Raw genomic sequence first — 24,730 nt, 5'->3', positions numbered from 1 at the left:
GCGGACCGGAAGTCTAGGTGGACAGTCTTTTTTGATGATGATACGACTCTTCATTATATGACCTGCCCCGTTGTACTCTATGTACAAGTAGTACAGTGAGTACGTAGAGTACAGCAGGGCCGGTCACATGATGCAGAGTCGCATCGTCATCACTATTATAACATCAGGGTGAAATATAAGTACTTACTGCAATTATAGAGCGCGTTGACCTTCTTCACATCCAAATCATCCAGTCCTACATTCTGTTCAAGAGTTATGGTAGGGTCAGATTTAACGACCATTGATGGCTTTCCTGTGCTGTAGTAATTCCTATGGGAGGTGCCTATTGTTAATCATATGCCTAAAGAAGCGCATGTCGGTTATATTTAAAATTAGATTAGACTTCATGGGTTTTCGTTTTTTCATGTACAATGATGGAGTGGGGGGAGTTCCCCTTCTAGTGCCTTACAAAACGTGGTTACAAAAAGCATCTCTTGCTCTGGAGCACCCAGCATGATCATGCATTACACAGATAGCCTATCGATTTAAAGGGACACTGCGTAATGCTTAATTTCCTCTGTGGTGGCGCTACAGGGGAACTGAACACTTGCTTCTGGGTTCTCTCGCTGGTCACAACTGATCATTTTGTAAAAAAAATATTTTTAAAAATGGATCGGATTCTTATGTTCCTGGTTAGTTACCTTAATCCCTTCTCGACATTTGTTGTATGGATACTTCATGGAAAGCTACTGCTTCCCGCATTTTGCCGTATCCATACGACAAATGGTGAACACCGGCCCAGAAGCTGAGTTGGTGCCCCCATACCTGGGTATCGGCTGCATGTTATAGCTGACACCCTGGAGAAATGGTGAGGTCCGAAGTTTGCTCCGATCCCCGATATTAACCCCTTAAATGCAGCAGTCAAAAGCGATCGCTGCATTCAAGGTGTTTGCAGCTCATCTGCACCTCAGCAATGAAATTGCCGGGATGACGGTGTCTGCAAAGGCAACCGGAGGCCTAACACTGGCCTCCCGGTATCGAAAGCATTCGCTGCATCTTAGTGGTTGGCAGCAGATCGGCAGCTCTGCACTGCAATCGCAGGACTGCCGACTGCAACTATGGCAACAGGAGGCCTAACAATGGCATCCTGCTTTGCCATTATGGAAGCCAATTAGGCCCTGCCCGGGGGCGAAGCCTAATCGGCTTGCTGTCAGTGAATAACTATCGTACGTAGATAGTGCAATGTATTAGAAAAATAATCTGACAGTTTGACCTTCAAGTCCCATAGTTGGACTAAAGAAAAGTTTAAAAAAGTGTAAAAATAAAAGTTGTTAACAGGGGCTTTGCAAATGCGACATAGCGACCATAAACCGATGCAGAAAAATCTGCACTCCAAAAGCCAAATGGCGCTCCTTCCCTTCTGATCCCTGTCGCGTGTCCAAACAGCAGTTTATGACCACAAATGGGGTATTGCTGTACGAGGGAGAAGTTGCTTTACAAATGTTGGGGTTCTTTTGTTTCTTTATTTGTGGAGAAAATGAAAACTTTTGAGCTAAAGCTACGTCTTATTGAAGAAAAAGGATTTTTCTTTTTATTTTCACTGCCCGTACTCTGGAGAAGTTGCTTTACAAATGTTGGAGGGCTTTTTCTCCTTTATTCCTTATGGAAATAATTTTTTTATAGCTACAGTACGACAACATCTTATTGGAAAAAATAAAACTTTTCATTTTCACGTCTAAATTCTAATAAAACCTATGAAACAACTATGGGGTCAAATGCTCACTACACCCCTAAATGAATTCCTCAAGGGGTGTAGTTTCCTAAATGGAGTCACTTTTTGGGCATTTTCATGATTTTGGTCCCTCAGGGGCTTTGCAACATGGTTTTGGTCCCTCAGGGGCTTTGCAAATACTACATGGCCTCCGCAAACCATTCCTGCTAAATTTGAGCTCCAAAAGTCAAATGGCGCTCCTTCCGTTCTAAGCCGTGCTGTGTGGTTTATGACCACATGTGGGGTAGTGTTTTACTCAGGAGAAATTGCTTTACATATGTTGCAGTGCTTTTTCTCATTTAATCCTTGTAGAAATGAGAAAAAAATAGCTAAACCTTCATTTTCTTTGAAAAAATTTAGATTTTCATGGCCTAATTCCAATAATTTCTGCAAAAAACCTGTTGGGTAAAAATGCTCACTATACCCCTAGATCATTTCCTTAAGGGGCGTAGTTTCCAAAATGGGGTCACTTGTGGGGGTTTTCACTGTTTTTTGTCCCCTCAGGGGCTGTGCAAATGCGACTTAGCCTCCCCAAAAAATTCCTGCTAAATTTGAGCTCCAAGAGCCAAATGGCGCTCTTTTCCTTCTAAGTCCTGCCGTGTGTCCAAACAGCCATTTATGACCACATGTGGGGTATTGTTTTACTCAGGACAAATTGCTTTACAATGCTGCAGTGCTTTTTCTCATTTAGTCTTTGTGGAAATGATAAAAAAATTAGCTAAACCTATATTTTCTTTGAAAATTGTATAATTTTCATGGCCTACTTCAAGAGCAAATTTTTCCATTAATGTAAAGTCCAATGTGTCACAAGAAAACAATCTCAGAATTGCTTGGATAGGTAAAAGCATTCCGACGTTATTACCACATAAAGTGAAACATGTCAGATTTGAAAAATGAGGCTCTGTCAGAAAGGTCAAAAGTGGCAAAGTGCGAAGGGGTTAACAGATCATGATAATCTTGTTATTTGGTGTGACTATAGCTTACATGATACATCCAGAATGGGGTACTCTACAGTAATGTACGTGTACTTTCAACTTTGTCATCTACTTACGAGTTAAATTGCAAGATTGAGTTGTAGCCATATGGTAGCGGAAAAGTATCTCCTCCATCCAAGATAAAATTGCTGTAATCCCCTATTTAAGAAAAAATAATGAGATATCAGTCTCGTGATCCTTCAAGTCAACATTGTTTTATGTTTTATTGAGGGGGCTAATGTCTAGGCTATGTAAATATAGGCAGTGGCGTAGCTATAGGGGTCGCAGCGGTCGCACTTGCGACCGGGCCCGTAAGCCTGGGGGGCCCACGGGCCCCCGTTGCCATACTGTATGCTTCCCAAAAAAATCTTCTGTGCCGTAAAGACGGCACTTCCCAGTTACGGTCACATGGTACACTTAGTGTACCATGTGACCGTGTTGTCACGTGACACGTCTTCCGGACAGTGGAGTGGAAGAGTCGGTGCCGAGGACTCCAGGTGAGCTGCAGTCTGTGTTGTGTTGTGATGCCTTGTAATGTATTGTGCTGTTTGCGGTGGAGAGGAGGGGGGGGGGTAAAACACAGCCCCCCCCCTCCTCTCTCCACCGCAAACTTCACAATACAACACAATACAGTATAGTACACATGACTATGAGAGCGGGGCTGCGGCTGTGTAATACAGCCATTGCCCCGCTCCTGAGTCCTGACATGTGCGCGCCGTCAGCATGATGTGATGCGGCCGGCGCTGCACTAATGATCTGCGGCACTGAAGACAGAACATGGCACCCCCATGTTCTGTCTTAAGTGCCTGAACCGCCGCTCATTAGTGCAGCGCCGGCAGCATCTCCTCATGGGCGCGCGCACTTACTGTCAGGAGCGGGGCAATGGCTGTATTACACAGTCGCAGCCCCGCTATATAACGGCGGAGATCAGAGAAACCTCTCATCTCCGCCGCTATTCTCCTGAATGCTGCAATCAAAGCCGACTGCAGCATTCAGGGGAAAATGAGAAGGGGGGGGGGGGTGTGCCCCTTGATCGTGTCACAGGTAATTCCTGTGACGCGATCGAGGGCCATACTATGCATATATGGGCAGACAGCCCTGGGGTCTATTGAAGGACCCCAGGGCCTGTCTTACCATATTTCCTGTTAAGGCATACTGAGGTATGTCCTAACAACTGCCTGTGTACTATCCGTCCACAGGCTAATGTACTGGCATATAGATATAGGCCAGTACATTAAAGTTTAAAAATAAAGTAAAAACAAAGTAATGTTAAATAAAAAAAACACACATTCACCTTTTTTACAATAAACATTAAAATAAGTCTCAATACATAAAATATTCACACATTGGGTATTGGCGCGGCCGTAATAACCTGCACAACTATTTTTTTTGCATTATTTGTGATGTGTACGCTGTAAAAAAATAAAATAAACTGCTTTCTATCACTTATTGTGAGGCACGAGGATGAATTTAACCTCCATGTGCCTCACATTAATAGTAATTAACCCCATCATGTACCTTACATATTAGCCCATTATGAGTGAGAAACATGATGGGATTAATTACTATTAATGTGAGGCACATTCAAAATTCATCACACCTCGCGCCTCACATCAGAAAACGAAATAACTTTTTTTTTTATTACTGTAAACGAAGTATCGGTATCAAAGTCCAAATTTTGGTATCGTGACATCCCTACACTGTGGGTCGCGTCCCCCTGGGGGTTCGTGTGAAGACCTCCGGGGGGTCGCGAGTCACTCACCGAGGTCCCGGTTCCATTCAATCCTGGAGCAAGGAGCTGACATCTCCTTTATCCAGCATTCACTGTGCCCTGAGCGGCTCGACGCAGGCAGGCGGGATGTAGCGACATCATCGCGCCTGTCTGCGCTGAGTCACTCATAGCACAGACCGGAGGAGGCGAAGGATCCTCCACCCGACGTGGGAACGGGGATAGGTATTTAATTTTTTTATTTTTTTATTATGCACATATGGGGGCATTATATTGTATAGGGTCTGATATTGCGGGGTCATTATACTGCATGGGGGGCTGATAAGGCATGAGGGCTGATAAGATGGGGGGCATTATATTGCATGGGGGCTGATATGGGGGAATTATACTGCATGGGGGGCATTATACGGCATGGGGGGCAGATATGGCATGGGGGCTGATAAGATGGGGGCATTATACTGAATGGGGGATGATATGGGGGAATTATACTGTATGGGGGCTGATATGGGGGAATTATACTGCATGGGGGGCATTATACTGCATGGGGGGCATTATACTGCATGGGGGGCAGATATGGCATGGGGGCTGATAAGATGGGGGCATTATACTGAATGGGGGATGATATGGGGGAATTATACTGTATGGGGGCTGATATGGGGAGCATTATACCGTATGGGGCGTTTATGGGGGGCATTATACTGTGTGGGGGCAGCTATGGGAGCATTATACTGTGTGGGGGCAGCTATGGGAGCATTATACTGTGTGGGGGCATTATACTATGGGGGCTGTTGTGCAAAGCGTCTGGGCATAGGCATGCACAGGGGTCTGATGATAATGATGATGGGGGTGTTGGGGAGTGGTAGGGGGGCCCAAGCTGAATTCTTGCACCCGGGCCCATGAGCCTTTAGCTACGCCCCTGAATATAGGTGCTCACTTGGGGCAATATTTTGCCATAAGACATCGATATACTGGTCCCGGTCAGGCCTGGTATGCTCATGGAAGAAGCCCAGCGCGTGCATGAATTCATGTGGTACCAGAGTGTATTTTATACAGGAAGGCATATCAAGGCTCAATATCTGTCTACCTCCAACCTTCCCAACATACGACCAACACCTGAAAAACATAACAGCATCAAGTACCATATTAGTACATGAACAGTCCACATTAAAGGGGGTTTCTGTTTTTTTTGTACATAAAGCTTAAAGAGATTTCTGGAAATGTACATTGATAGCCTATCCTTAGGTCAGGATATCAATGTGTGATGAGTGGAGGTCCATACCCCGGAAACCCCAATAATCAGCAGAAGAAGATGCTGCATCTCTACAGGCACAGCAGCACATCCATGCACATGATCAGTGGGGGTGGGGGGGTCCCTGGGTCAAATCCCCACTGATCACACAATGGTTGCCTATATTAAGGATAGGCTATCAAAGTATATTCCCATAAAATCCATTTACAATAAAAAGTTCTTCCATTTTTTTGAACATACATGGCATTTTATTTCCTCACCATTTCCAAGCCCTTATTTTGCTGTCAGTGAATGAAAACATACATTTAGAGATTAAAAACCTGTAAAGACCAGAACCTTCTCACACTGGGAGTTTACTACACTTATATCCAGTGTAGACAATACTCTCTGGTCTAGCTCGCTCCAATGTATCAGTGTAGGTAGCCTTGACTGTTAGGCTTACAGAGGATAGCCTAGATTACATACCACTGTAGCAAATTCCCAGCTGCGAGAAAGAAGAATTTTGCTATTTACTGACTGCAAAAAGCTTGAAAATAGTGAAGAATGGAAAATCTAAATTTTTTTATACATTTGCAAAACTAATAGAGTACTTATACTATAATTTAAGGGGTATTCCCATCATAAATGCTTGAGAGGTAAGGGTCCCAACTCTGGGGCCCTCACCCATCGAGAGATCTGTGAATCCATGACTCCAGTTCAGGACGACCACACTCCCCATAGAAGTGAATGGAGTGTTGGCTGCGCACTGGGAGTTACAAAAAAAGCCAAGAGCGCTGTTGGGTGCCTCGGTAGCTGGACTCATGGCTATAATATTAAAGAGGTTGTTTGTGATGAGACAACCCCTCTGATTTTCATTCTTCATGGATTCATTTTTGTGGACACTGTTATAGTTAAGCTTAAATGATAGATTTCCATACCCTCCTCCAGTCTCTATACTGATATAGTCTTGTTCATTGCTTCTATTGACAAACTGTACACAGGTCATAATCTCAAATTCCTTCATGAGCGTATCGAACATTGATATTTCGAAACTAGCTGGAAACAGAAGAACAGAGTTATGTTTTTAGGTTTCAAATATTGACAAACTTCATCTCTAGACACAAGTATCTCAGGTCAGATCTATAATAGGGATAACTTACAATAATCAGGGGACACGACAAACGGAACTATTACCATTCCATTTGCTGATTTTTTTCCATTGGCACCCAGGACATACTTTGGCACTACGTGAGTGTTTAACGTTAATGTCACCACCCACAAGGAAGACAGCGATGTCTGCGATGAGAAAGGACAAATAGTTAGATCTATATTGACAGATTTTCACAATGATGAAAAAAAATAAAAAATTGCCCCAAAAAGTTTTGTTTATCAATACAATGCAGTAATTTCATTAGCAAATATTACACACATCTCACCTTTGTTTGCTTCCTTAATTATTTCAAACATTGCTCTGCTGTCAGCGTAAGGATAAGGGGCAATTGCTAAAAAAAAAAAAGAAATTAAAATGTAATACCAAAGTAGCAGCACAAATGTTAGAACATTTTTACCCTTAGCAAAACACTGCGTTCACTAGAGTTCTCTTATGGTGATTTTTGGGGAGAATTGTGTTTACTTAAATTTCAGGAGATTCAAGTAACGCCTCTGCAAGAACATAATTTGAACAATGCAAATAGGGGCATCAATGTTGGATTAGAAATAAGAAACACCAGCACAATAATGATATTTCCCATCCTAGCCTCACAATTTCAGCAAAACAATGCTCAAGATGCAATTGTTCTCTCACTGTACGGATAACATCTACCATGCAAGATCATTATAATTCACATAGGCAACAATTTTCGTGATACATAATAACCATCTGTAGAAACAAAAAAATCTGTGCCAAAAGCAGACTAGCCTCTATTGAACATGTTGAATACTGACAAAATAAAGTATGTTTTCCATTTGATAATACAGTGAGTACTCTTCTATGTGTTTTTAGAGTCAGGAAGAAGCAGAGAAAGCTTAAGATTTTTGTCATTTTTATACATTTGTATTGGCAGAGTTAGTACAAGTGAGGATGGAGCAACTTTAAAGTGGCAATTGGATAGGTGAACTGAATTACTAGTAACTGTTTTATTACTGACTATGGAAACCATAACAAAAAGCATGAGGGAAAGAAGGAAAATTAGCAGAGTTAATTGGGAGAAGAAAAATGGAAATAAGGTTAGATAGATAGATAGAAAAATCTTAACTTACTTTTTCCAGCATCTTTTGTTTTCTATGAGAAAATAGAGACATGTTTATATTGGGAGAATGAGAAAAGTACTAAATACAGGTCTATCTACCTCTCCTTGTAAGAGAAGCAGGGATACAGTTACAGTTCAGAGACTGAAGCATCCTTACTTACATTTATTGGTGTCGCCTGAATGAGTAAACAGCCAACTAACCACAGCAACATGATACTAAGTGCCATTATCTTGTGTGTCAAGTTTCTCTCTTCTGCTAGTACATGTGCATCATAGACTCTATTTAAACCCAAAATCGGGGATGAAACAGCCAATCATCACACGGGCATGTGATCATAAAGATGGAGTGACCCCCCCCAAGGAAGGATTGTAATGTGATAGGGTCCACCCACATATAGGCTGGATTTACATACACACAATGAAGAATAATATCATTATCCGGATAATTGGTACCGTATATTCACAGATATCTTGTTAGGATTAAATTAATTCTTAACCAAAAAATTTTGCTCCAATCTTGCCATAAAAATAAATCCAGCACGCCGATTCTAATGAACTGGCCTGCACAAATGCAGGAATTAATCCGTGACCTGTGTACAAGAAGATCCAGGCAGTGCTACTGAGTCCACACATTAGGTGGAGAGAAGAAATCAAAAGAACACCAGGGGGCACCAAACCATGTATGTAACAAAAATATCTGCACATGGGAACGTTTTTAAAAAAAATTACAATTGAAAAATTTTCTGTTTTGTGAGATGTAACAACACAAAATTTATTAACCCCTTCCCGCTGCAGCCACTTTTGACCTTCCTGACAGAGCCTCATTTTTCAAATCTGACATGTTTCACTTTATGTGGTAATAACTTTGGAACTTGTGGAAAAACACCAATATTAAGAGAAAATTTGCAAATATTAGCACTTTTCGAAATTTCAATGTATCTGCTTGTAAGACATGCAGTAATACCACACATAATAGTTACTACTTAACATTTTTAATACGTCTACTTTATGTTTGCATCGTTTTTTTAACATCCTTTTATTTTCCTAGGACGTTACAAGGCTTATAAGTTTAACAGAAATTTCCCACATTTTTTAGAAAATGTCAAAAGCCTATTTTTCTAGGGACTAGTTCAGTTCTGAAGTGGCTTTGAGGGGACTATATATTAGAAAGCCCCCATAAATCACCCCATTTTAAAACTGCTCCCCTCAAAGTATTCAAAACAGCATTTAGAAAGTTTCTTAACCCTTTAAACTTTTTACGAATTAAAGCAAAGTGGAGGTCAAATTTACAAATTTCATCTATTTTGCAGAAATTCCATTTTAATCAATTTTTTCTGTAACACAGAAGGTTTTATCAGAGAAACACTAATTAATATTAATTGCCCAGATTCTGCAGTTTTTATAAATAACTCACATGTCCTAGTGTCCTAATGGACCGAAAAACAGGCCTCAAAAGCAAAGGAGTACCTAGTGGATTTTGGGGCATTCTTTTTATTGGGGTATGTTCAAACGGGCTATTTTAACCATTTAACCATTTTTTCGGGGCGTAAACGTCCAGAAAAACGGCTGGAAAATCGGAAGCAGAATGCCTTCAAACATCTGCTCATTGATTTCAATGCGAAAACGGTCATTGACTCTATAGACAAACAGCTCCAAAAACGGCCTAAAAAATGCAGCAAAAAACGCGAGGTGCTAAAAATACTGCTTTTTCCCTTGAAAACAGCTCTGTATTTTGAGACGTTTTTTAGTAAGCGTGTGAATATACCCTTGGATTAAATTTTAGGCACTATGTCAGGTTAGAATGGGTCTTGTGGAGCCAAAACAAAGGAAACACCCCCAAAAATACCCTATTTTGGCAACTAGATGCCACAAGGAATTCATCTAGGGGTGTAGTGAGCATTTTGACTCCACAGGTGTTTCATAGATTTTATTAGAATTTGGACGTGAAAATGAAAAGTTTTATTTTTTTCCAATAAGATGTTGTTGTACTGTAGCTATAAAAAAATATTTCCATAAGGAATAAAGGAGAAAAAGCCCTCCAACATTTGTAAAGCAACTTCTCCAGAGTACGGAAATACCGCATATTTGGTAATAAATTGCTGTTTGGGCACATCGCAGGGCTCAGAAAGATTGGAGTGCAGGATTGGTTTCTCGGTACCATGTCGCTTTTGCAAAGCCCATAAGATACCAGTACAGTGGAAACTCCCCAAAAGTGACTCCACTTGGGAAACTACACCCCTTGAGGAATTCATCTAGGGGTGTAGTGAGCATTTTGGCCCCACAGGCGTTTCATAGATTTTATTAGAATTGGACAGTGAAAATAAAAATGAATTTTTTATCAATAAGATGTAGCTTTAGCTCAAAATTTTTTATTTTCTCCACAAATAAAGGAGAAATAGAACCCCGACATTTGGAAAGAAACTTCTCCAGAATTCGTAAATACCCTATATTTGGTCATAAACTGCGGTTTCAGCACACGGCAGTGCTCAGAAGGGAAGGAGCACCATTTGCTAGAATCGTTTTTGGGTGCTGTGTCGCATTTGCAAAGCTCCTGTGGGACCAAAACAGTGGAAATCCCCCAATAGTTACCTCATTTTGGAAACTACACCCCTCAAGGTATTCACCTGGTAGTGGACTGAGCATGTTAACCCCACAGGTGTTTTCCAGAAATTAGTGTGCACTCGATGTTGCAGAGTGAAAATGGCAATTTTACCATGGATTTGCCATTTCAGTGTCCAATATGTTGTGTCCAGCATGTGTTACCATGAAAACGCAGCTCTCTAATTAATATGCAGAGTTTCCTGGTTTTAGAAACACCCTACATGTGGCCCTAATCTTTTACCTGGACGATCAACAGGTTTCAGGAGTGAAAGAGTACCATGCAAAATTGAGGCCTAATTTGGCGATTTACAAAGTATTGGTTCACATCTGCAGGACTGATGTGAAATAAGAAAATAAACCCCTGAAAAGTGACTCAATTTTGGAAACTACACCCCTAAAAGCATTTATTAAGGGGTGTAGTGAGCATTTTCACCCCACAGGTCTTTTCCATAAATTATTGCCCTGAGGATGGTGCAAAGTAAAAATTGAAATTTTTCCCCAGATGTGATATTTCAGTGGCAAACTTGTTGTGCCACTGGAGACACTCACTACAAAAATTGTTAAAACGGTTCTCTGGATATGGTGATGCCATATATGTGGATGTAGGGCTCAGAATAGAGGGAGCGCTATTTTGCTTTTGGAGCGTGGATTTTGCTTGGTAGTAGTTTTATTTGGAGTTTTACTGACATTTCAGTTTATAATGTAGGGGGTACATGTATGCTGGGCAGAGTACATCAGGGGCATAGTCAGGTGGTAGAATAATGGGGTAAAAAAAACAATAAAATAATCCATAGATGTGTGTTACGCTGTGGAGCAATCCTTTCTGCACAGGCCGGTGTCGCACTGATAAATGTCCTTTCTTATCCCCTATTTGGTCCACACTCTGCACATTTGCAGTTTGGGGAATTTTGCTGGGGAAGTGTTGTCCTGGTATAATACAGGCACCCTCGCTTCAAGCAGATATGTTTGGGCCCTCCCTTTTCTGGTTCCATAATATTAGGGTCTTAATAATCGCCTATTGAAACAGAAGAAATGTTCCCCCCGGGCCTGCACACATGCATATTTCTTCTTTCCTGACTTATTGGAGCCATAACATTTTTTTTTATATATAGACGTAATGGTATCAGGGCTGTTTTTTTGTAGGATGAGCTGTAGTTTTTATTATTACCATTTTGAGGTACATGCGACTTTTTGATCACATTTTGTCCTATTATTTGGGAGGCAAGGAGACCAAGAAACAGCAATTCTGGCATCGTTTTCTAGGTTTCCTTTTATGCAGCATTCACCGTGCGTTATAAATGACATGTTAACTTTATTCTGCGGGTGAGTATGATTCCGGCGATACCAAATTCATAGCGCTTTTTTATAACTTTTTGCACAATAAAATTACTTTTGTAAAAAATTATGTCTTTTTTCTGTCACCATGTTTTGAGAACCCTAACTTTCTAATTTTTTTGTCGAGGGATCTGTATGAGTGCTTGTTTTTTGCGAGACGAGCTATTGTTTTTATTGATATAGTTTTTCGATACATGCAAATTTTTTATCACTTTTTATTCAAATTTTTGGAAGGCAAAGTGACAATAAAACAGCAATTATGTATGATAGTATAATGGTTGCCTTCTTGAACACAAAAAAAATACATGGAAATATACCCAACATTTCCTTAATTAGTTTGAAACATCTTGTCTCCAAAGTATACGTACATATATTTTTTAGACAAAGAACAGATATATCCACCAACAAAGTAATAGACATTACTCACGCCTTGATGCAAAATCTTGAATCCGGTCGCGCAATGTTTTGGCTCAATAGCGTTCCTCAAGCTCGATTTTAATGCAGATCACGGGAGTCCAGGAATTTAGATATAACACATGTCCAGCCCCGCATGAGCAATCCACTGGTCGCATCTATTCTAGACCCAATCAGTGGATGCCGATGCACTTGTGGCACACGTGTGCATAGACAGACGCAATATAGGACTGCAGACGCTGGTACTTGGGACACATGTTGACTTACCCATGGCGCCATAATGGTACATAGCTATCAATTATTGCAGCGTATATATTGACTACACACGCAGCTATCTATATAAAAATTCTTGATTCAGCCACTGTTTTTAACAGACCCCTGAGGAAGCCGGGTCCCTCCGGCTATACGCGTGGGGAAGGGATTGAGGCCAGCTTTACACTTAGTGCCCATTCAGCTGGTTTACCTTGTCCAGGCTTTCCCATCTTGAGATCATAAGTAGCCACAGTTGGTATTGTATATTGCACATGGCACTTTATATATGTATATTTATGTAGCATTTGTTGCATTGTATTCTTTGCCATAATTGATTTTCTTGCTGGGTTGGACTAGTGTGTATCTATGTCTTACATTAGTGCTGGTCTCTGGTCACGTGTCTTATTTTGGACCTGGCTTTGATACTACAATATATGGAGTTTTGCCCGCTTTGTTTTGTGTGTTTTTTTAACGTTTTTCTTTATCGTTTTTAGTTCTTGTATTTCAGAATCAAGTCATTTTGTGATTGCTGTAATTCTCATAGCAGAGCAGTATTAGTCACTGAAACCGTAAAGTTGGGCGTACATACTTTAAATCACTGGTTTCCCGACTCAACCATAAGCTTGCTTGTTCAGCTTGGCTTTCCCTATCTTCAATGGTGAGAGGGGAATAATCCGCTGCCAAAATCCCTCTTGCAGCCGCTTATTTCCCACTAGAACAAAAAATTGGACATGTTGATCTCCATCATGCCCAATCCTTCGTTCCACGACAGCAGATGTTGGAGACCCCCATACACATCGGGTAGTCAGCCAAATCTGCAGACATTGGCGGGTTCAGATAAAATTCATCTGAATGTCATCTGAATGTCATCTTTGTCATGTGACTGGCCCCACTGTACTCTATGTATAAGCAGTAGCAGTAGTACATCAAGTACATAGAGTACAGCGAGCCGAAGAGTCCTATCGTCATCAAATAAGACTCTTCAATGGATAGAGGGGAATAATCCACTACCAAAATCTCTCTTGCAGTGGCTTATTTCCCACGGGAGCAAAAAACTGGACATGTTGAAATCCAACATGCCCAATACTTCTTTCCACGACGGCAGATATTGGAGACCCCTATACACATTGGATAGTCAGCCAATCCTGCAGACATTGGCGGGTTCGGATAAAATTTATCTGAATTTCATCTGAATGTCATCTGGTGCAGTGGCATCTGGTAGATAAGAGGACAGCAGAAACGAGAAGAGGTGATTATGTTGTCAGGACGCAGGACACATAGGAGATTTGCCTATGTATAAGCAGTAGCAGTAGTACATCGATTACATGGAGTACAGCGGGGCCGGTCACATGACTAATTCGTATTGTCATCAAAGAAGATTGTGCAACTAAGCTTCCGGTCCCCAGGCAGCACTTTAAAAATATATGTAAATCTCAGAATCAGCGTAAAGGGGGACCATGATGTATATTAGTGAGTGTACTCACATACTGCAGAGAGTACACTGCTAATAATTTTTGGTCCCCACATAACCCCTTTAAGTTTTGTTACTGTTGTTTTACTCACTACATACGTTGAATTTTGGTCCCACATGTCTACCTATAACCCTAGTCTTAATCTTAGGACCCTTTAGTGGGGAGCAGTATGTGTCACCTGCAGGCTACTGTTTATCATGGTCAATGCATTATGCATTAGGGATATTAAGGAGGTCTGACAGAATAGTTACAGCCGAAAATTCAGGTTTATTTCGCTTTGTGTTTAGTGCTATGTGATTATTATGAAGATCTTTGAGTAAACAGGACTTTAGAGTGAAACGGAATTGAAGATTATAGTGAATAGCCGGTTTCATGAAGAAAGTAACAGTACAGTAAATGGTCTCATTATTTTTGTCAAATTACCGTCTTGGGTGGTGGAAGAGGTGACAAGTACTGGTCAGTTGTGTTCATGTTTGTCCTGGGGATAGTTTGAGATCTTGCTGTGAATGGGATGTTAAATTCTTTTGTATCATTGACACACAAAGAACAATTATTTTTGAAGGGCTACTGTAACGATTCTAACGGCTTCTGACCTTCTCCACCTGCAGGTGTAACGTGACCTGCAGGGCATATTTCTAGTGCAAGAAAGAAACACATCCTGTGCGCCTGCACACATACACACACACACATATACAATGTCGTTATTTTTTCCAAACCCTATAATTCAGTAACGTGTAGAACCACTTTTAGTAACAATAACTTGAAGGAAATGTCTTCTGTATACATTTTTTAGTCTCGCACATCATTTAAGAGATTTTTTTTCCCACTCTACTTTACAACATTGCTTCAGTTCATTGCTGTTTGAGGGTATTCAGGCCCTTTTACACTGGCCAATTATCGGGAAAAAGAGCGGTCATAGAACGCTGGTTCCCGATCTTTGCCCTGTGTAACAAGCATTCGTCCCCATACATATCTCCTTGTGAAAGGAGCAAACGAGCGCCAATCAAGGAGCTGTCTCGTTCATCGGTGCTCGTTTACATGGCCCACGTCGGGCCATGTAAAAGGACCCTTAGTTTATGCAAAGCTTTCTTAAGACCAATAAGGTTGAGATCTGGACTTTGCCTTGTCCTGTCCTCACCTTTAGCCAGATTCAGTGGCGTAGCTAGCGGTGGGGGCACCATGATCGGCAAGGCCACGCTACAGTATTAACGGAGAAAGGAGGGGAAAAAAATGGATCGTCTGGAGGCGCTGCTGCGTGGCAAAATTTGTAGAAATGACGGTAAAGTCCAGATATAATAAAATCGTTTATTTCAATATGTGGCTACGCGTTTCAACGCTGAACGAGCGTCTTCTTCAGGCCATGTACACATTGTGCTTCTGACACTTTATATAACATAGTGAGTTCAAATTAACAGGAGTGAAAAACCGCCAAATCTGCCGAGGTCAGAGTGCGACCGTGACGTCACACCCGGTTTTTTTCAACTAAAGGGCAGTTAAAACAGATGAACCATTATAAAAATAAATACTTCCTTTTGTTTACAAAACATAGACACTTGATGATTGGGATACAGTGGGATAGTGCCTGAATTGTATAAATTACAGAAATAACCTAAAAGTAGTGGTCTTTAAAAGCCGGGAGTGTGTTCTCATCTGCAATGCATTAAAACAGGTGTATTAAAACCAGTAAAACAAGCTCTGAATTGACAATTTTATATTTTTATATAAAAGATTAGTTAAACTTTCAATATTGTTGATAAGTTTAGCGTGAAGTAACTTTGTAATGAAAGTAGTTGTGTTGCTAGGTTACACTGAGAACGCTTGGTTGAGCCGGTATCACATCCTTCAGATAGGGGTCATGTTTTATAATATGCCAATGTTTGTGCAGGATGGCCCTGACTGCTTTGTTCCCTTGATTGAAAGTAGTGATAAAATTCGTATTGTATTTATTGGATTCTAATTTTTTATGTGTTGGATTTATACAGAAGTTTTGGGACAACTCTGAGGCTTTACGACGTGCACCTTTGATGAGGTTCAAAGGGAAATTCTTAAATTCTTAAAGGTTCAAGGAGAAGAATTTCCTTTTGAACCTCATCAAAGGTGCACGTCGTAAAGCCTCAGAGTTGTCCCAAAACTTCTGTATAAATCCAACACATAAAAAATTAGAATCCAATAAATACAATACGAATTTTATCACTACTTTCAATCAAGGGAACAAAGCAGTCAGGGCCATCCTGCACAAACATTGGCATATTATAAAACATGACCCCTATCTGAAGGATGTGATACCGGCTCAACCAAGCATCACATTCAGACGGTCTCTGACTTTGAAAAACATCCTAGCCCCTAGCAGGGTTCGGAAACCGAAAATGCCGCAAACAAACTTTTTGTCCACATTAAATGGCTCTTTTAAATGTGGTCACTCACGGTGTCTATGTTGTAACAGCATCACTCACAAGAAATATACATACACATCCACCGTCACAAAAGAATTATTTACTATTAAGTCATTCCTCAATTGCAGTAGTTCCTACGTAATTTACCTAATGGAATGTACCTGCCATTTACAATATATAGGGAGAACCACACAATGTCTGCCATCCAGATTGAACAAACATCGATTTAATGTGAACACGGGCTTTCTAAAACACAGCTTGTCCCGTCATTTCTCCCAGGTACACAATTGCCAGTTCAACCAAATCAACATTACACCAATTGAGGACATCCATCTAGATGTCCCCAATAGGTTCAACAAACTCAAACAGAGGGAAAATTATTGGATATTCAGACTACAAACACTACACCCAGGGGGTCTTAATGACATCTCTGAGTCCACATTAGATTAATATATCTTAATTTCAGGCAACGTGATCAACAAAAGCCATTGCTAACATGTTCATAACAGTGAAATTAAAATAATATATAATAATAAAATAAGAATATAATTATCCCTAATGGGTACTCCTTCAGGCATACCTACTATCTTATATCAATATCGATGTAAACCATTTGATGTGATAACTAAAAAGTTTGTCACTATGCCATTACCATTCATTATCTTATATATGCCAAATAAATACACATAGAAGTATTCTTACTTCTTCATCAACTTACCTATGTTCCGTTTGGCCCATCATGTCTTGTTCCCCCTGATGTCTTGACTTTCCTTGGTTGTCCCGGCCACGGAGACGCGTCTCAGCGTTCTCAGTGTAACCTAGCAACACAACTACTTTCATTACAAAGTTACTTCACGCTAAACTTATCAACAATATTGAAAGTTTCACTAATCATTTATATAAAAATATAAAATTGTCAATTCAGAGCTTGTTTTACTGGTTTTAATACACCTGTTTTAATGCATTGCAGATGAGAACACACTCCCGGCTTTTAAAGACCACTACTTTTAGGTTATTTCTGTAATTTATACAATTCAGGCACTATCCCACTGTATCCCTATCATCAAGTGTCTATGTTTTGTAAACAAAAGAAAGTATTTATTTTTATAATGGTTCATTTCTGTTTTAACTGCCCTTTTGTTGAAAAAACCGGGTGTGACATCACGGTCGCACTCTGACCTCGGCAGATTTGGCGGTTTTTCACTCCTGTTAATTTGAACTCACTATGTTATATAAAGTGTCAGAAGCACAATGTGTACATGGCCTGAGGAAGACGCTCGTTCAGCATTGAAACGCGTAGCCACATATTGAAATAAACGATTTTATTATATCTGGACTTTACCGTCATTTCTACAAATTTCGCCACGCAGCAGCGCCTCCAGACGATCCATTTTTTTCTCCTCCTTTCTCCGTTAATCAAGCGGTCCCTTCTGGGAACTGATCCGGATCTGGCAGCAGCATATGTGGATCTACCCTTACGCTTTAAACATCCTACCTAGGTGAGCATGGTAATTGCCCCCTTGCTTCACCCACCTAACATATTGACCTGCACAAGGTGGCGCCGTGTGTTTTTTGCTCTCTCTCTCTTCACGCTACAGTATTAGCAGACGTGCCGCATGCTAGGCACGTCTGCTAGAGCACACGTCTGACTCTGCCCATTAGGAGCAGAAGAAGCCTGCGTGAGGAGAGGGTGAGTAAGCACCCCTCCCTGATCGATACAGTTATTTAGTTAGGGTTACACAGGGATAATAGGTGGTATATATAGCGAACATGGGGGTTAATACATGATTAATACAGGGATGGCTGGACTACCCATCATCCCTGTATATTACCCCTATCATCCCTGTGTATAACAACTATCATTCCTGTATATAACCCCCATCATCACTGTATATACCAGCCAGGCTGGTATATACAGAGATGATGGGGGTTATATACAGGGATGATGGGGTTATATACAAGGATGATGGGAGTTATATAGTGATGATGGCTGGACCAGGCATCATCCCTGTATATAACCCCATCATCCCTGTATATACCAGCCATTATTCCTGCATATAACCCCCATCATCCCTGTATATAACCTCCATCATCCCTGTGTATAACCCCCATCATTCCTGTATATACCAGCCATCATCCCTGTATATAACCTCCATTAATCATCCCTGTATATACCAACCATCATCCCTGTATATAACCTCCACCATCCCTGTGTATACCAGCGATCATCCCTGTATATAACCTCCATCATCCCTATATATAATCTCCATCATCCCTGTATATACCAACCATCATCCCTGTATATAGGGATGATGGAGGGGTTATATACAGGGATGATGGCTGGTATATACATTAACAGGGATGATGGTTGGTATATACAGGGATAATGGCTGGTATATACAGTAACAGGGATAATGGTTGGTATATACAGAGGTCTACAACTCTTTATAATTCAAACTCCGCTGTCAGATGTCAGAGAAATGATTGAAGTCTATGTACACTATTTTTTTTTTTTTTACAAAAGTAAAAATAATTTTTAGCAAAATCGAATTAGAAATTTGCACCAAACACGGGGGCGTGGCCTAGAGGTGAATGTGAGAGGACGTGTGTGACCGGAGCTCCTGCTGTAATCATCCTTTAAGGTCCATATATCCCGTAAAACTCGGGGACAATAGCTTCCCCAGGGGCTTACCAGAGTCTGGAGGTGGAGGAGCACGAATACCCGGCCATAATGACGCGCTCTAAGAAGCAGAAGTCGCCGCCAGCGAGTCCCGGGTCCCGCGCTCAAGATGGCGCCGAGGAGAAGGAAGGCCGCAATAGAGGCCTCCGGCAGGAAGTGGTGGAGAAGCTGGAGAGGTTCGCCCGCACGCCGAGAGCAGGGGGGGCGGCTGCACAGCAGCGAAAGTCGGCTGGAGATCAGGCAGCTGGAAGCTCATCATATGGATCCAGGTATTCTCCTTTGGCGGGGGACATGAGAAGTGAGGAGGAGGAGGAGGAGGAGGAGATGAGTGGCGCCATGCAGGATCAGCCAGGTGCTGGAGGGAAAAGTGGAGTAAGGAAGGAGGAACCCTCCCTAAAGGACATTTTGGCAGCGGTGAAGCAGAATTCTATGGTCCTTAATACCTTAGCAAGTCAGATGGGTGGATTGAAGGAGGACATTTTGCTGCTCAGGAATGATTTGCAGAAAGTTGCGGAACGCACCACTGCCGTGGAAGGGAGAGTCTCAGACATGGAGGATGCGATTCCTCACATAAAGCAGGATGTATAGGCACATTCGCAGGCAGTGGCGACATTGATGGCTAAGACAGACGATATGGAAAATCGGCTGAGACGAAATAACGTGCGCCTTGTGGGGGTTCCGGAAAGAGTGGAGGGAACGAATCCGGATGACTTCTTTGAAAAGTGGCTGATAGACACATTTGGTAGAGAGGAATTGACCCCTTTATTTGCGGTGGAGAGAGCGCACAGGGTGCCGACCAGACCTGGCCCTCCGGGAAGGCCGCCGAGACCGGTGCTGATAAAGATTCTACATTATAAAGATAGAGACAAGATCCTGAGGAAAGCTAGAGAACGTCAAGACATCTCCTTTAATGGGGTGAAAGTGTCCTTCTTCCCGGACTTCTCTTTGGAAGTACAACGAAAAAGATCACAGTTTATGGATATAAAAAGACGACTAAGGGCATTACAAGTGCAATATTCCATGATGTATCCTGCCCGTTTGAGAGTGGTGGCGCTGGGAACAACTTCTTTTTTTGAGACACCGAGAGAAGCGGTTAGATGGTTGGATAGCCATGAAAGGCAGCTGAGACCGGCAGAGGGACGGCGTTGATCCGGAACAGACCGGCTGACAAAAGGAGGCTGGGGATGCGGGACTGAACCAGGTGTCGTAGGGAAAATTGCAAGATTTGGCATTTGATTGGACTTGGAGTTGGAGGGCATGGTTGCGGGGACCGCGGAAGACCGGAAGAGGAGGAATGTGTTTATGGACATTGAGGGGTATTGATATGCTGAAGGGATGGTAGTTTATTTGTAAGAAAATGGCAGCGGGAGGGATGGTCAGTTAAGCGGGAAAAGCACATAACGAGTTATGGTATTGTTGAATGTATGGTGGGCGGAGTTGACCTGCCGATGTTTGTTATGGGTAATGGCAGATACGTTCTGTTGCCCCAACCCTTGGAAAGGGGTAGGTTTACGGGGGAGGTTGCAGGGGGGGGAGGGGAGGTTGCAGGGGGGGGAGGGGAGGGAGGGAAAGACGACCCAGCCGGTCGGATATGTAAAATTAAGAGAACAGGATAGGAGGTGTTGTGATATGTTGAGGGATGATGGGATCACTTAATTGTTTGTCCTGGAATGTACGGGGCCTGCGGGAAGCCAGAAAACGACAGGCGGTATTTGATTTTATTAGAAAACAGGAGTCGAGGGTGATAGGACTACAGGAGACACATATGACTAGGGATTCAGTTTCCATGATGCATAGGGCCTGGGTAGGCCATAGTTTTCATTCTTACCATACTACATATTCAAGGGGGGTGAGTCTTCTCATACATAGGGCAGTGCCATTTGTATGTCACGACTCCTTCCAGGATGGGGAGGGGCGGTATGTGGGGGTACACTGTACAATGTATCATTGGAATTGTGTGTTGGTGGTGTTGTATGTCCCCCCTCCGTTTTCTAGTGGATGTATCAAGAAATTTGCACCAAACACACTGATACACACACACACACACACACACACACACACACACACAGAGACGCTGAACGAAACCATAGCTTTCCGTTTCCATTACTATTGATTTCAATGGTAACGCTTCCGTAGGAGACAAACGGAAACCATTAGCAACTGAAGAGTTACCATTGAATTCAATGGTAATGAAAACGGAAAGCTGTGGCTACCATCTCGCTTCCGTTCAGTTTCCGTTCATGGGTACCCCTGATGGAAATGTCTGACGGAACCCATGATCGGAACCCTGACGCAGATGTGAACGAAGCCTTAGATGTGATGGTAACAGCTCGATCCTGCGTGTTACATGCCCCCCCACCCCTGTGCTAAACCCCTAGCTACGCCTCTGGCCAGATTAAAGGGGTTTGTACGGGGATTAAAGGGGTTTGTAAATGCTTTTTTGCATTTATGTATTGGACACGTAGGGTGGTATAACCTTCTAGAAATCCCAGTTTGTATAAGTTCTAGGGCAGGGCTTCTCAACTTTTTTCTTCTAGGTCCTCACTAGCCAGAACATGATGATGCCTGGACCTCACCAGTGGTTGAAGTCCATGCCAAAAATATTTCTCAATTTACTCCGGAAGCGAGTGCAACATTTAAGGTGTATTCTAATGTGTTGACTTTCATCAGTAGTGTGCCGCACAAATAAAAGCCACCAGGTAAAACCGTGTGTGTTTTACCACGTATCAGGCCAGGATCATACACAGTTTTGATGCAGGTTTTGTGGCAGTTTTTGACTCAGAGTTTTGAACCGAACACGGAAGTGGACACAAAAGAAAGGAGATGCATCAGACTTTTCTTTACACATTTCCTTCCTTTTGGATCCACTTCTTGCTTTGGCTCAAAAAACGGACCCAAAAACTTTGTGTCAGGGACGTAACTAGGAAAGACTGGGCCCCATAGCAAACTTTTGACAGGGCTCCCCCTCCCCTAGGTGTCACAGCCCCCCTTATAGGCAGCCCCCTTATACATAGTGCCCCATGTAGACAGTGCTATACAGCCCCCCTGTAGATTGTGCCATACAGCCCCCCTGTAGATTGTGCCATACAGCCCCCCTGTAGACAGTACTATATGGCCCCTCTGTAGACAATGTCACACCCCACTTGTAGATAGCGCCTCCAACCTCCCCCTTGTAAATAGTGCCATACAGCCCCCCTGTAGATAGCGCCATACAGCTCCCCCTGTATATAGTGTCACACAGCCCCCCTCCCTTGTATATAGTGCCACCAGCCCCCCTCCCTAGTATATAGTGCCACATAGAACCCTCACTTGTATATAGTGCCTAACAGCCCCCCTCCCTTGTATATAGTGCCACACAGAACCCTGTAGATTGTGCCACACACAAACCCCTGTAGATTGCGTGTAGGTGGCTTGACTCTCGGTGCGGAACAACAGATATGATACAGCTTCTGGTTTAACCATTTACTACAATGAATTGAACAGGTCCTTTTCATTCTGGTCGGCGCAGACAGTACCACCAAGGTTGGGGGAAGTTGAGCCCGCTGGAATCCCCCTGAGAGATGTCGCGCCTAACCCCCACATTACCAAGCTTTGGTTTCTGCATGCCTCTGACAGTCACGTTGGGAGCTATACCCTCAGGTAAGAATTACACTCTCGGCCATGGGTTGCATCGTGGGGGTCAGTAGCTCGACCGGCCTTCGGGCACTGTCACGGGTCCTTGCGGAGCTATCCGCAACCTTTCATGGCAACCCTCTTCCGCTCTCAGTCGGCGGCCAAGCTAAGCAGCACGCCTAGGACACAACCGAACAGCCACAGGTGACAGATATGAGTTGTTCAAAGTCCTGGTGCTAGTCCGATACTGACTTATGTCACTCTGCTTATTTACTGTCTGCTCCAAACTCCATACACTTGATATAGTTAACAGTCCAAAACAATCTTTGGAAAACTTCTAACTTCAGACAACATACTTCCTCATAGATAAGCGCAGGGACACTGGCATGTGCAATACTAACGGGCAGGCTGGAAAGTTGGAGACCGTAGCTCAGAATCGACTCCGTGTTCTGTGTATAGGTGAAGGCACGGGCAATTTAGGCCTACAGCATGGTATCTGCAATCCCCTGTCCTTATGGTGACAGGAGGTGCCAATGGGGGGGAAGGAATCCAGTACCTGTACCCCTCTGGTCTGTCTCCTCATCTGGTCCAGCTTGCTGAGTCTGGCGCTGCTCCAATATGTGGCTGGTTGCTGCCTCCGGTATCTCCACACTTGTATCTCGCTGGTCTCCACCGCTCTGCCGCCAACTGTCCGACCTCGCTTCCTCTCTCTCAACCATCTCCACCACAGCCACTCGCTGCTCCCCTCACCACCCTTAGGCTGGGTTCACACGAGCACATTAACGTCCGTAATGGACGGACGTATTTCGGCCGGAAGTCCCGGACCGAACTCAGTGCAGGGAGCCGGGCTCCTAGCATCGTAGTTATGTACGACGCTAGGAGTCCCTGCCTCTCCGTGGAACTACTGTCCCGTACTGAAAACATGATTACAGTACGGGACAGTTGTCCTGCAGAGAGGCAGGGACTGCTAGCATCGTACATAGCTATGATGCTAGGAGCCCGGCTCCCTGCACTGAGTTCGGGACGGGACTTCCGGCCGAAATACGTCCGTCCATTACGGACGTTAATGTGCTCGTGTGAACCCAGCCTTACACTTCCCCCTTCGTTCTGAAGTGCAGCCCTCTGCACTTAAACCTCATAGTCCTGCAAATAAGCTTGTTGTCTGTTGCGGCTACATCCCTGAGGAAAACGTAATCCGCAGTTCTCTTTGGGTGTTGATGACTCCAAGGACCCGGTCAACTCCAATGCTTCTGTTGGCAGCGGTTCCCAAGATGAATTGGGGTTGTTTGAGGTGATCACCAGCCACCAGTTCCCCTCTGCATTAGTCCGTAATGAGTCCCTCTGATCTTCTGGTACTGGCAATGAGATCACGTCGGACATTGGAAAGGTGCAGGGTCGCAACAGGTTCCGGTGTAGGTTTCTATTCTGACCCCGATCTCCTTCTAGTTGTACCTCATACACCGGGAGTTCAGGATCAATGCATTTGATCACCACATATGGTTTCCTTTTCCATCGGGGGTTCCAGCTTACCCCCACGTGTCGCTTGGTGGTTCCGGAGACCAGTACTCGATCTCCCGGATGAAAGATTGCGTGTCGTCTAGCTCAGTTCGGAGACTTCTCTCCTAATCCAACTCTCTCCACCCTGACTTCTGCGATGTTCAAACGCCTCTGGTGGTCTTGTACACCACTCAGCGGGGGACCTGTCCATGTGATATTCTGGGGTCTCCCACAGGAGCGCTAGTAGTAACCGACTAGGACGGCCGAACATCAGCTGATATGGGGCGTATCATGTCGTGCGGTGTACTGTTTGATTGTAAGCCCACACCAGGTCGTCTACGTACTTTGGTCATCGTTCGTGTTTCTCCTCCCCAAGAGTTCTCAGCAGACCAAGTAACGTGCGGTTAAATCCCTCACAGGCCCCGTTACCTTGCTGGTGGTAAGGCGTCGTCCTCGGTTTCTTGATATGTAGATTACATAGCTCCCAGATGAGTTCGGATTAGAAATTTGGCACTTGGTCGGATAACAATCGTCTTGGACACCC

The 24,730-nt window shown here is 43.1% G+C and overlaps 1 protein-coding gene across 1 annotated transcript; it reads right to left on the bottom strand.

The window, feature by feature from the left end:
• Positions 1 to 5,361: 5,361 nt before the first annotated feature.
• Positions 5,362 to 23,408, bottom strand: LOC142760394 (low choriolytic enzyme-like). The gene is made up of 8 exons (XM_075863579.1): positions 23,246 to 23,408; positions 17,116 to 17,215; positions 8,092 to 8,209; positions 7,941 to 7,962; positions 7,118 to 7,183; positions 6,876 to 6,977; positions 6,620 to 6,737; positions 5,362 to 5,566 (listed from the first exon to the last, which is right to left on the bottom strand). The coding sequence occupies exons 1-8, from the start codon at positions 23,406 to 23,408 to the stop codon at positions 5,362 to 5,364; spliced, it is 894 nt and encodes a 297-aa protein (XP_075719694.1).
• Positions 23,409 to 24,730: the final 1,322 nt, after the last annotated feature.

Source organism: Rhinoderma darwinii, chromosome 4, assembly GCF_050947455.1.
Source record: "Rhinoderma darwinii isolate aRhiDar2 chromosome 4, aRhiDar2.hap1, whole genome shotgun sequence".
Taxonomy (NCBI): Eukaryota; Metazoa; Chordata; class Amphibia; order Anura; family Rhinodermatidae; genus Rhinoderma; species Rhinoderma darwinii.
This window is presented reverse-complemented; position numbering and strand designations above follow the sequence as displayed.